The sequence below is a fragment of the Tupaia chinensis genome, unplaced genomic scaffold, assembly GCF_000334495.1.
Source record: "Tupaia chinensis unplaced genomic scaffold, TupChi_1.0 Scaffold000276_2, whole genome shotgun sequence".
In the NCBI taxonomy this organism is placed as follows: Eukaryota; Metazoa; Chordata; class Mammalia; order Scandentia; family Tupaiidae; genus Tupaia; species Tupaia belangeri.
Window position 1 is genome coordinate 250,020 of NW_006159759.1, and position 13,498 is coordinate 263,517.

Consider the following 13,498-nt stretch of genomic DNA (forward strand, 5'->3'; position numbering starts at 1 on the left):
ACACACACACACACACACACACACACACACACACACACACACACACACACACACATACACACATACACACACACACACACACAGAGGGTTCTCACATTATGACCCACCCCCAGTCTCACCCAGCCAAGGATCACAGGCTCACACATGCACACCCAGCATGTTCAGAGGAGTCAGGACCCGAGCCCAGGACCTTCCCGTCTGGCGTCAGCATTGCAGAACATTGTCACCCTGAGCCACTATGGCTGGCCTCTATTGCCTTATTTATACTGCACTATGGCTAGTGGGATTCAGAATTGTGGGAAAATAGATTAATTTTTATAAATTTCTATAATAAGCATGAAGTAAAAAATAATATACTAGTATTAAAAAAGTGAGTCAAAAGTACATAGCCAAGCGTATTAATAGTGTTTTTCTCTTTGGGAGATGACTAAAAATGACTTATTTGCTTATTTCTAATTTTTCATATATTGTAAATTTTGTACAATAAACATATATAGCTTTAAATATAGAAAACTTTATTATGTTCTATAGAAACATGACTTTCTACTAACAATGGAATAAACTCTAAACACATTAGCCACAATTGGAGTCCACGCTGGACTCCAGCCTATCTTCCCACAACTATATTTTTTGTTTTTCACTTATCTATTTATTTTTAATTTGCTAGAGGGTCTGTGTGCTCACTGGAGACAGAGAAAGAGACCAAAGAGAGAAAGAAAGAAAGTGAGTAAGCACTCCTCCGGGAGGATGGCTACTCTGCAGTTCTTTTCCATTTCTCCTTTCAGGATTTTAGGCATGTAGGCACCCATGCCTGGTGCGTTTCTCAAGTCACTGGGTCCAGGACTTGAACTGCACAGTCAGCCTTGTGGCATCAGCCACCTTTACCATCACACCACTGGCTGGCCTGCTGTTTATTTTTTTAATTGCTAGAGGATACGAAGACCCTTTTTATATCCAATGTTTTCTAACTCTGTCCCTCAACTATTCCCAGAGTAAGTCACACCATCCCGTGTGGGCATGTATGCTTGCCAGAAAGAGAGAGAAAGCACCCCCAAATGGGATGTGGTCATGCCATGATCCCTTCTCCCCCACTTCTCTATCTCATAAGGATTTTGGACACTCATGCACGTGTGCCCAGCATGTTTTTCAAGCCACCAGGTCCAGGATGTGAACTGCACAGTCAGCTAGCTCTCCCTCCTCAAGAACTAGCAAATCCAGTCAGAAATCAAGGGTAGGTATTTCAAATCAGACAAAAAAATCAATTCTCCCTTCCAGTGTCCTCAGGATATTATTTCTTATATTTTTACAGTGGAGTAATATATAGTATAAACCATAGCTATAGACGTACATGTTTCATTTTCTTATATCATGTTATATTTCATTTCAAAATACATTCTTCTTAAAACTGCTTTTAAAAGTTCTGCACAGTTCTGAGCTCTTACCAAGTCAGCCCACTTCTCTCAAGCATACAGACAGAAGTTTTCTAGTGAATTCCAGTCACATTTTCCAGAGTTGGGGAAAAAAAAAAAAAAAAGCCCCAGTTTTCTCTTTTACCAGGACAGGAAGCATTTCCTGAAGATTAATCACCATTTTGCCTTGCAAAATTGGGAAGGTGGAGAGAAATTCATGAAGTAGATTTGTATCATCCTCCTTTGAATCCGGAATTCTTGGAAACGGTCCTGCTGCCATTTGGATGAAAGCAAGAATGAGTCAAGCTGCGGGTGATCTCAATAAACATTGTCACCCTATAAAAGTGAGGCTGCAGAGGGGAGGCCTAGAAGGAGGTGAGCAGAGAGCCGGGATTCGGGACGGCGAGAAGCTGAGCAAAGCCAGTGGGAATGAAGAGCCTTCCTGTCCTGCTGCTGTGTGTGGCAGCTTGCTCGGCCTATCCATTGGATGGAGCTGAAAAAGGCAAGGACACCAGCATGGACCTCGTTCAGGTAATGAATGGAGACAGCTGTCACATGCATGGACAGGGTCAACTACGGAGACCACCGTCTTCCACAGTAAGGAAGGGCCGTGTGTCTTAAAGCCCACACAGGATGGTGTAACTTACTCTGGGAATAGTTGAGGGACAGAGTTAGAAAGCATCAGATATGGAAAGGATCTTTATATCTCACTACCTGGGCTCATCCTTTTATATAGGAAGAAATGAAGGCCAGAAATAGTGTGGGTTTCTCAGCTTGTGCAGCACCAGAGCAGGAGCAGTGCAGGGGCCCACGCATAGCAAGTTAGTACTGTGTTGTGCTCTAGAACTTCTGCAGGTATTTAATCCGTTGTAATTTTACATAGATATTTCTATTGCTCGTGTCACATTTAGACAAGGAAATTTGTTCAACTTTTTATCCTAAGCCAGGTTCTTATGGAAAATTAAAGAAATTATATAAATTGACCTGGAATATGCAAATATGTCCCAAGAGATTTGTTTGCTTATTTTGTTTTCTTCCTTTAAGCACACTGAATATTTTTCTCCATTTTCCACTTGACTTTTATTGCCTTGATAGCAAACCTGCAGAGACAGAGAGTTACAAAGATAAGAAAAGGTCAGGGAGGAGGCTATCACTGAAGAATTCATTGAAATATGGCATTTATTATTTCAGCGAACTAGAGAAATACTTCAGTTTAAGAAAAATGAACAACTGCCAAAATTTACTATAAATAGCAATAAATTTACTACAAAAATCATAAGAATGACCTAAAAATTATATTTATTCTATTAGAAATATCTGGAAAACTACTACAACCTCCCAAAAGATGCGAGACAATTTGTGAGAAGAAGGGACAGTGGTCCTGTGGTTAAAAAGATCCAAGAAATGCAGAAGTTCCTCGGGTTGGAGGTGACGGGGAAGCTGGACTCTGCCACTATGGGGATGATGCACAAGCCCAGGTGTGGCGTTCCCGATGTCGGTGGCTTTAGTACCTTCCCTGGCATGCCGAAGTGGAAGAAAACTCACCTTACTTACAGGTAATGGCTCCAAGGAAGTTTTCACATCTCCCGTAATGCTTTAAGTTGTTATGTCATGAGAAAAATGATAGCTTCAATTTCTCTTATACAGGATTGTGAATTATACTCCAGATTTGCCAAGAGATGCTGTTGATTCTGCCATTGAGAAAGCTCTGAAAATCTGGGAGGAGGTGACTCCACTCACATTCTCCAAGATACATGAAGGAGAGGCTGACATCATGATCTCTTTTGCAGTTAGAGGTAAAATCAATGCAAAACAAAAGGGAAAAAAGCACAGAATACATCCACTTATCTGGTATTGCTTTATTGAAAAAGGCTCAAGAGAGATCCTAACTACCTAGCTTTCCAATAAACAAAATATATGTTGTTTTTTTGTTTTATGTTTTTTGTTTTATCAGAACATGGAGACTTTAGTCCTTTTGATGGACCTGGACAAGTTTTGGCTCACGCCTATCCACCTGGGCAGGGGATTTATGGAGACGCTCACTTCGATGATGATGAGCAATGGACAAAGGACTCAGCAGGTTAGTTGCACATCTCTCTGAACAGATTTGATGCCAATCTCTTTTCATACTTAGAGATTCTTAATAACCAAGAATAATAAAGAAATGCGGCATTCTTGATTTCTCAATGGGTTGGGATTGGCAGAATGTATTTTTGTTTTAATCATTATTGAAAACATTATCAGATGTCTAGAAGTGTATTTCCTGTCTTGGTAAGTGCCATATAGGAAACATCATTAATTATCTCTTTAATGATTATGGATCTGGTGTGATCTGAGGACCACCATTATTATTATTATTTTGAGGACCACTGTTATCAAGAATAATTTCTCATCACATCAAATTGCAGATAGCCAAAGGATAGTATATTACCTGAATCTACCTAAAATATGCCCTGGATATTGATTATGCAATTTTTCCCATTTACTTATTTATTCTTCAAAACAGAAATCAGACTTAAATTCCAGAAACTGAAGTTCTCTTTTTGTTATTCTGTCTAAACTAGCATTTACTACCTTTAGGTTAAGAATAATCTCTATAGACTTGTTCTGAAGAGAATGACCAGCCCCCAAATACAATGTGCTGTTTCGGTAGAAGAATATTTCTTATTTCTTAACTGTATATTTTGGGGATGGCTTCCAAAGCTTTCCAAAAATCAGCTGAAACAATACTACTTAATTTAATTTGGGTTTATAATAAAAATCTCTGTAGAAAAGACCAATGTGAACTTAGTGGTGTATAAAATTATTGGTTTGATTGTACTAAAAGTTGCTTCTTGCAAAGGAACCTTTATGCAAAGTCTCAAATCTCAGTATTCTTAAGATCACAAATGGCACAAGAAATCCTTACAAAAATAGACTTACTTGTTATGTCAATCATAGTTACCCAGCATTAAATCTTCCAATTTAAGCATTTTTTTAATAACTGGAAGAAAAAAATCCGAAAACAGTCACTATTTACATGTTCGGAATCTCTTGTGTGACAAATACTAGACATAATTGAGCATGTTATGTTTTCAGCCAAATTCTGGACTTCCTATGACATTGATCATTATTCATCTTTGGGAGCTCAGTATGTACTTGATGATGCAGAGGCTGAAAAATTATGCAGGCAATATTCCAACAGAAAATAACAGGAGTATGAGTGTTTAAGGATTTCAAAATTGAGATGAGTAGACCGTTTAACTGAGACTGCAACTGGCAGATGTTAATCCACTGAAATGGTGTTTAGCTTTTCATTGACAAGTGAAGAAAAATATTTGTGAATATGCTAAATGAGTGGGCTCATTAGATTGCTGAGTACAAGAGAAATGTGGTTCTCTTATGGTTCTCTTGAGGTTGGAGGGTTGTAGTTAGATGTGACTGGGTCTTTAATCTCAAAGATTGAGTTCCAGCCTGAGTCTTGAAATACACTGGGCTTTCTCTATGTATGTAATCAGACAGTTGCTCAATTAACCAACAAACAAGGTGTAGAAAACTCTGTGTATGTTCCCAGAAAGTAAACAAATATGATGCATAGCTGCCCGTGTCATGTACATGCATGTAAGGAATAAATAACTGTCATTTATGATTTCTTAAACAGGGACCAATTTATTCCTCGTTGCTGCTCATGAACTTGGCCACTCCCTGGGTCTCTTTCACTCGACCAACACTGAAGCTCTGATGTACCCGCTCTACAAGTCATTCACGGACCTGGCCCAGTTCCGCCTTGCTCAGGATGATGTGGACGGCATCCAGTCTCTCTATGGTGAGCAGTACTGGGAAAACTAGGCATTGTAGCTTTGCAAAGATAGTCTTCAGGAAAAATTTTAAATGTAACATTTTGTTTTAGCTCAAAGCACCTGGACAATGGTTGGAAGGCATTTAAATTGGCATTTATCACATTTCTCCTAATGTCTGCAACCCTGAATCTGTTCCTTTTAGGGCCTCCACCTGCTTCTCCTGATAATCCCATAGTGCCCACGGAATCTGTCCCTTCAGGATCTGAGACACCAGCCACGTGTGATCCCACTTTGTCCTTCGACGCAGTCAGCACTCTGAGGGGAGAAGTCCTGTTCTTTAAAAACAGGTCAGTCCAGAAAATTACATTTCCCTCTTTACTCTTTTGATCTACCATACTAAGAAAGCAAACAGGAACTTGATAGAGATTTTTAAACATTTAAAAGAAAAATTCTTCCTCTGGGCTTGAAATCATTCATATTAGTGCTGCCTTTTCCATATTCCCACCATCAAGTTCCTTTTAGAAGACATGGGATGATTTGATTCTTGTCCTCAAATTGTTCCCAAATATCCTTAGTTGTGGTTACTTTTCAAAAGACACAATTAGATCTTTAGGATTTTAATCTGCAGCTCCTTTACAAAAGACATCAGATAAGCATTAAATTTGATCCATTACTTTTACTGGGAGATAAATATGCACATGATCAAAAACTCAAGCTGCAGGGACCAGCAGTTAGCGTAATGGCTATGTCGCTGGACTCCCATGTAGTTGACCGTGGTTCGAGTCCCGGACCCGGTGGCTTAAACTCACGCCGGGCGCGTGTGTGTGTGTGCCCAAGATCCTGAGAGGAGAATGGAGGAGAAGGGATTGCAGCGTGGCCATCCCCCCTGGGGGGTGATTTCCTGCTTTCTATCTCTCTGTCTCTCTCTGTCTGTCTGGCGAGCGCACGCGCCCTATAGCAAAAACCTCTTACATGATCAAAAACTCAAGCTGCACAAATGGGAAAAAGTTAAATTTTGGTTCTTCAGTTCTCCCTGCAGTTATCCGTAATAAAGACTTTCGTGTATCCTTCCAGAACCGTTCAATGCATATACAACAATGAACAGTTAGAGCACATTTACCAGGGGCGAGTTTTCAAAAATTCATGAAAAAGGCTTCCTATGAAAAACTAGTAGATTTAAAAAACTTTTGCACGAAAATGAGCCTGTACTTTAATTCTGTCACCCATGCCCTTTTTGAAGCCCCCTCGCACATGCACATACACACTGCCTGTTTTGGATGCATTGCAGGTAGTTAAAGCTTACAGTGGGCTACTGAATCTGCATGGGGGCATAACTTTCCTTCCACAGATGGAACGTGGAAAGCCTATGACAAAAAGTCCACTGCAGTCTCTTCTGAAGAATAAGAAACTTTTCTCCTCCATTTATCTCTCCTTTTGGGATTTTGGGCACATATACACCCCTGGTCTGGCATGTTTTTCAAGCCACTGGGTCTGAAAATTGAACTGTGTAGCTGGCCATGTGGGATCCAGCTGTCTTAACCACCATGACACCAGCTGGCTCCCCCGAAACTTCCCTAATGGCAATATACCTGATTTCTGCTGGCCATCCATCGTAGAAGATGAAGGGACACGGGAGAGGTGGAGCAGAATGACGAGGAAAATATGCTAATGATAAAAGTTTGTTCTTCAATTTCCACTTCTTTTTACATGCATTTCAGGCATTTTTGGCGCAAATCCCTCAGGACACCTGAACCTGAATTTCATTTGATCTCTTCATTTTGGCCATCACTTCCTTCGAACCTGGATGCTGCATGCGAAGTTACTAGCAGGGATACTGTTTTTCTTTTTAAAGGTAATTATCATATAAACATGTTTTTAACTGGACAAAACAAACTCTCTCCCAGGAAAATTGAACAGGACTTATCTTTTCTCTACTATGTCAAATTTTGATTAATAAGGTAGCCAAAGGTAATGAAGAGATAACTAGAGCTGGTATTATTTTATTTATGTTTACAAACATAAATCACCTAGTATTGAAAATTCTCTTATTTGTCCTTGCCTCCTTCATTCAGTCTGCAAGTTTCTGTTAAATGCCCTCTACGAGAAAGTGACAAAGTCTAAACTCCAGGCTTTTTCTTTACCTCAAAAGTCAAAAGTGCTAAAATATACTTCTAGAACCAAAAGATTGAACTGGCTATACATTCAGTATGACTCTGAATTATTCTCATTTTTAACAGGAAATCAGTTCTGGGCCATCCGAGGAAATGAGGTACTGGCAGGTTACCCAAGAGGCATCCACACCCTGGGTTTCTCTCCAACAGTGAAGAAAATCGATGCAGCCATTTCTGATAAGGAAAAGAAGAAAACATACTTCTTTGTAGAGGACAAATACTGGAGGTAAGATCCTTTCTCTAAGGAAATCACCCTCCCCATTCTTAGGCCTGCTCCCCTCTCTCTCAGGAGGAAGGATGGGGCTATCACCAACCAAGGGGGAAATGCCTGCTTTAAAACATAGCAGCATAGCAGAGCCTTATGACAGGCTTTGCTTAAGCTCTCCTGTTGTGAGTCCATGTACCACAGGCTGGTGCTTCTTTCTGGGCCATTGCCCCACCAGCCTGGAGCTCTTCTCTCCTTCCCTCTACCTACTCACATCCCGTTCAGAATTCAAGTCCTGACTCAAGTCCCACCACTTCCATGAAGTCTTCCCTTCTGAACTTAAAGGCCAACTGTGCTTTCCTTCTTCAAATGGAAAGGGTCCTGAGAATCGACTTAGCACCCTTTCTTTGGGTTTTGCTCTTGTCTCACTGTGTACTGGTCTTATCTTCCAATATCGCTAAGAGATTTTCAAGGACTTTCTTTGACCTCATGATCCATTACTTTTGCCTACTTAAGAGGTGACGAGCAATAACAGGTCAGTGTTATGAATACAGTCCAGGGCCCACAGACAGGTTGATTCCTGGGCCATCTGCCTAGACTGAGACTTCAGGCAGACTCTTCAATGTCCAGCTTGTGGGGCCCAAAACGCACTTATTGTCCTTTGCTTCTCATGCCTGTCCCCTTTCCTAGAAGACTGCCATAGAGAACGTAAATGTGCAGGGTGGAGGACAGGGATATATGGGCCAATGGTTGTAGAGAGCTTGGCATTGCATTTCAGAGGAATGACTCAGTTCACTTCATATAGAAGAGGGGGCTTCCAAAAATTCACAGAAAGTGCATTATCAGGAAAAAACTATGTACGAATTTAGAATTTTTGGAACAAAATCAGTGTGTTCTTTAATTCCATTTGTCCAGGAACTTTCTGACTTCTTCTTCTCATATGTGTCTGTTCATATCTATGTGTCTTTGTTTCAGAAGGATGAGGGAAGCTCTTTCTGTGCAGGCTAAAGACCCGTGATAACAAAGGACCTGCTATGGCAGGACATGGCTCCCGTTCCTGAAGGAATCAGGGTTTTTAAAGCTGAGTCTGCAGTTGTGTTGAATCGCATAGTTCTGCAGTCCTGTATACACTTGAGAGCTATTTGCAATGCTTGGAAAGTTTACTAGAATCCTATATTCAACCTAACGTGATTTATGAATTTGGTAACATGACCTCTGGGCAACACTGAGCTGTTTCTCTCACTTGGTACAGATTTGACGAGAAGAGACAGGCTATGGAGCCAGGCTTTCCCAAGAAGATAGCTGAAGACTTCCCAGGGGTTGAACCAAAGGTTGATGCTGTTTTTGAAGCATTTGGTAAGAGGATCCTTATTTCGTTGGCAATGGGACACTTGAAACAGCCTAGATCAGAGGGAAAGATAATTAAAACAATTTTTAGTAAGTTGTTTTCATATCTCTCCTTCCTCCAGAAAATTTCAATTCACCCACTTCTGTAACAATTAGAATTGGCCCCCTGAATCCATGAGTTGTACATATGCTGATTTAATCAACTGCAGATTGAAAATATTTTAAAAATGAAAATAAAAATAAATCCACAAAGTTTCAAAAAGCAAAACCTGACTTAGCTGCACACTGAGTACTATGTTGACTTCACATGAATGAAGTGACGTGCAGGCACTGTGTTAGGTCCTATAAGTCATCTAGAGATCATTTAAAGTAGGTAGAAAGACGTGCATAGGTTATATGCAAATAACACACCATTTTATGTAAGAGGTGTGACTGGCTGCAGTTTGATATCTTCAGAAGGTCCTGTGATACCCAAGGACAGCTGACTTGGGTGTATCAATGACTCCTGCACATCATATATAACCTTTGAAACACAAAGATAACACAAATCTCTATTGTGTGCATGCATATAAAGCCACGTTTTCCAGCATATTTCCTCACGCCTTGAGCTCTTACCTTTCAGATTACCATGTTAGTATAAACATGCCGTCAAGTGATGCAGCTGGGTTTACTCTGGCTGGCTCTCTCACCCATCCTTTCTATCGCTACTATTAATCTCTGGGGAGAGTTTTCTTGGTCTTTCCTTAGTGAGTGGTTGCCCTACACTGGCCCATTGCAAATAGCTGGCGTACAGTTAAATAAATAAAAGGTTTGGTTTTGTTTTGTTTTGTTTTGTTTTGTTTTGTTTTGTTTTGTTTTGCTTAAGGTTAGGTGAGTGGAGGCTTGTAATTTTTACTGAAAGGTAACATGGCACCATGTTCTCAGAGCATTAAAGTCTTCTCTGTACTTTGAAAGAGTTCTCGTTTTCTGAGACCAGAAATGCCTCTCGGGCTGTAAGAGGAGTGGAGGAGTAGAGAAAAGAAATCATCGTTTCCAAACGAGCAGAGATTTTCTTCTGATTGGAAGCAGAGTAACCCTGTTACCCAGACCCTGGCATCGCTGTCAGATAGTGCTGGCAGGAAGTGTTATCCCCACCCTTCTTTGTTGATTATTCTTGGGCAAGCATCTAAATCTGGCTAAACCTCACCTTGCTCATCTGTAAACGGAGCTAGATAGACTTCTCTTACAAGGTGGCTGTAAAAATAAATTTTAAAAAATTTATTAATCACCTAATATTGTCATTGGAAGAGAGTAAAACTCTCTAAATATTTACTGTTTTTAGTCATCTGTTATTATGAGTATCGTATGTTGCTGAGTTTCTTCTTTTGAAAATACGGCTCTCTATTCCCCTTGTCTATATCTACAGGGTTTTTCTACTTCTTCCGTGGATCTTCACAGCTGGAGTTTGACCCAAATGCAAAGAAAGTAACCCATACCTTGAAGAGTAACAGTTGGTTTAACTGTTAGGCAAGTTGTGGAGTGGAAAAATATGGGCATTTTAAATGAAGATAGTACTTCTTCACCTAAGTCTTTGTGAATGGAAGTGGTTGTTCTGGGATGGAGAAGCCGAGTGTGAACTGGGTGTCAAGCCATCACCTTCACTATCCCGGGGCATTCAGACAAGCTGCTGCTTGGCTTGCACATTGTCATGTGGAGTGCGTTTCCACAGGGGGAGAGAGAGGCACTCACGTGCAACAGATAAGAGACTGTACTTATGTAGACTATTTGCTTGTTATTTAATAAAGGCTGTTTGTCAGTTATTTTACTTTATTGTTTTGTTTGTTTTCTCAAGAACAGGTCATTCTTCCCATCTTGGGCACCGTATAGGAGAGTAGACAGCCTGAGAGGCCGAGGCCTGTGAAGATGGCAGGGTTAGAGTCTCCATGGCTGGGGTCTCACATTGGGCTCCCCAGAATTGAAGAGAATATACCACTTGCTTTTCCTCTGCACCCTGAAACAGGATACTTATCTTCACAACCCCAATATCATAGGCGATCTGACATAACTAAGAAAACAGATCTGGGGGGATTGTTATGTTGTCAGACAAACTCTGGGGAAATAGCAGACTGAGTCCTAAAGCCACAGTAATCGCCTAGTTCAAGTGTCTGATTTCATAGGAAGGAAGTCGGACTTGCTCTTCCATCTTCCCCTTTGACTTACACATTCCCTCTGGAGCTTCCTTTCCTGCCCAACAAAAAGCATTTCCTTACAGCTACCCCATTCACGCATGAGATAGTACTCATTTCATGTACTCATTTTATACTTGTCTGTGCCTGGATGTAAATGCCCCTTGGCAAATGGCAGTTCTAAAACAGGAGTATTATCTTTGAGTAAAGTTTCTGGCACAATGCCTGATTCATGGGAAGAGCTCATTCACTCTAACTTCTCCATTCATTTGAAAATAAGTTATTAATTGTATTCCATGTGCCAAGCATTCTGCTAGGTTATAGGCATAGGATCAGAAAACATGGACACTCCTACCTTCATTGAGATTATAATCCAGCAAAAACAATGCAAGTTATCATAAATATAAATATGCAATTATAAATCTAATGAAAGGTATAAAGGAAAAAATAGATTCCTTTGACAGAATAATAGGAGAATCTACTTTGAACTAGGTGGCTTTAGAAAAACCTTTTCTTTCTGAAGGTTTATTTATTTGATTCATTGTACAGATCACATGTACATGTATGCAATAGACAGAATAAGAGAAAGACAGAGAGAGGTATCCTTACTAAGGTCTTGTCATGCTGCAATCCCCTAACCCCACCCCACCCGCTCATCAGGAAATTGGGCATGGGCATAGGTGTCTTGTATGTTTTCAAGCTGTCTGGGGATCCAGACAGGCAGTCAGCCATGTGGCTTCCATCATTGAATTCAGTTTGTTACCAACTGTGCCACCAAGGTTGGCCGTGATGAACTTTTGAAGGAATGGCATTGGAAATGGTTTTGAGAGGAGACGTAGAAACTAAATGAGGAGATGATGGCTTGAACTGAGGTGGTCGCAGAGGAGAGTTAGAAATAACAGTGGAATTTTATATAAATATAATGTATATATGTTCAGCTTGCTTGAGCATAAGGGTTGATGAGACAGAGGAAGGCTGGGAAAGAGGGGTTGGTGAGCACAGGGCAAGAATTGGAAAGAATTGCTTGGTTTTGCCAGTTTTTGAAACTTCTGTGAGATATTCAAATAGGCCATGAGATAAATGAGTCTAGAACTCAAATGCATAGGAGTTTTTAGCATTTAGATTGTTCATAAAGCCAAGACAGCTGGATCCCACATGGCCAACTGCACAGTTCAAGTCCCAGACATTGCACATTCCAATACTACATAGGCACAGGTGTGTACATGTGCAAAAATTCCAAAAGGAGAATGGAGGAGAAAGGATTGCAGTGCATCCATCATCCTTAAGGAGTGATTTCTCACTGTCCCTCTCTCTGTCTCCAGTGAACACATGCACCATGTAGGAAAAATTTTTTTAAAAGATAGAACTAATGAGTAATACTTTTTTCAAGGAATAGAATATTTCATTATTTTAAAAATTACCTAAACTTAGCTTATTTTTAAAAAGCAGGTATGCTCACTGCTCTGCCACCAACACCACACTACTTAGTTTATTTTTGAATTGGCACTACATAGCCACACATCAAAACTCAAAAGTTGAGAAACATAAAATGAGTAAGTTTCCTCTCGCCCCTGCTCCAACATCTAATTCCTTTTCTCAGAAGCAACCAAATAGATTTTTCTGAATCCTTCCAGAGCTATTTTATGCATGCCTCAATAATAATATATTTTATAATAAAAAATAGCATGCAAAATCACATGAGTCTGTGCTTTTTTATATTTTATTTTATGTATTCATTTATTTTTAATTTAACCAGAGAGACATATAGAGAGAGAGTGAGAAAGCAAGTCACCAGGTCCAGGACTCAAACCGTGGTCAGTAATTTGGGAATGTCCAATGCCTTAACCACTATGCCACCTGCTGGTCCCCTGTGCTTTGTTTTTTTAACTTACTGCTTCTTGGCAAACATTCTGTAGTATCATGTAGAATTGCCTCCTTCATTCTTTTTTTTAAGGTACATTTAATTTAACAATAAGTGTGCAAGGCAAAAAGCCCATATACAACTGAAGGAACACTTTCCCCATTAAACCAACAACAAATGCCCTCTTTTAATATGTGCCTATTGAATGAATGGGGATTTCTAAAGTTCAGAACTGAAAGAAATAATAATACAAGGAATCTCATCACTGCCTATATCCTTACACAATCTATTAGGTTATCAGGAAAGTTGTGACAAATTTTCCTATGCTTTTCTATGCAAAAATGCATCATGACTTCCTGACAACCCAATAGTTGCAAGATGAATGATTTTATAGGAGGGAAGTCAGACTTGCTTGTAATGCTTCAGACAGTTTAAATCTGATATTTGATACCATGTGTTCATGTGTGTACAGTTTTCAACAAGGTTATCTACAGTAGTCAAAGAACAGGGACCAGTAGTTAGTGTAATGGCTATGTCACTGAACTCCCATGTAGTCAACTG

General features: G+C 40.0%; 1 protein-coding gene across 1 annotated transcript; it reads left to right on the forward strand.

The window, feature by feature from the left end:
* Positions 1-1,764: 1,764 nt before the first annotated feature.
* On the forward strand, positions 1,765-10,715 carry LOC102489067 (stromelysin-1). The gene is made up of 10 exons (XM_006150084.3): positions 1,765-1,940; positions 2,721-2,965; positions 3,057-3,205; positions 3,364-3,489; positions 5,050-5,214; positions 5,391-5,535; positions 6,907-7,040; positions 7,426-7,585; positions 8,817-8,920; positions 10,317-10,715. Exons 1-10 carry the CDS (start codon positions 1,839-1,841, stop codon positions 10,415-10,417), a joined length of 1,431 nt encoding a protein of 476 aa, XP_006150146.1. The 5' UTR covers positions 1,765-1,838; the 3' UTR covers positions 10,418-10,715.
* Positions 10,716-13,498: the final 2,783 nt, after the last annotated feature.

Excerpts from the sequence above, each read along its gene's own strand:
- LOC102489067 (XM_006150084.3), top strand. The coding sequence starts at position 1,839 with ATGAAGAGCCTTCCTGTCCTGCTGCTGTGTGTGGCAGCTTGCTCGGCC. Across the intron at positions 3,206-3,363 it reads GATCTCTTTTGCAGTTAGAG|AACATGGAGACTTTAGTCCT; the intron begins GTAAAATCAATG and ends TTGTTTTATCAG. Across the intron at positions 5,536-6,906 it reads GTCCTGTTCTTTAAAAACAG|GCATTTTTGGCGCAAATCCC; the intron begins GTCAGTCCAGAA and ends CATGCATTTCAG.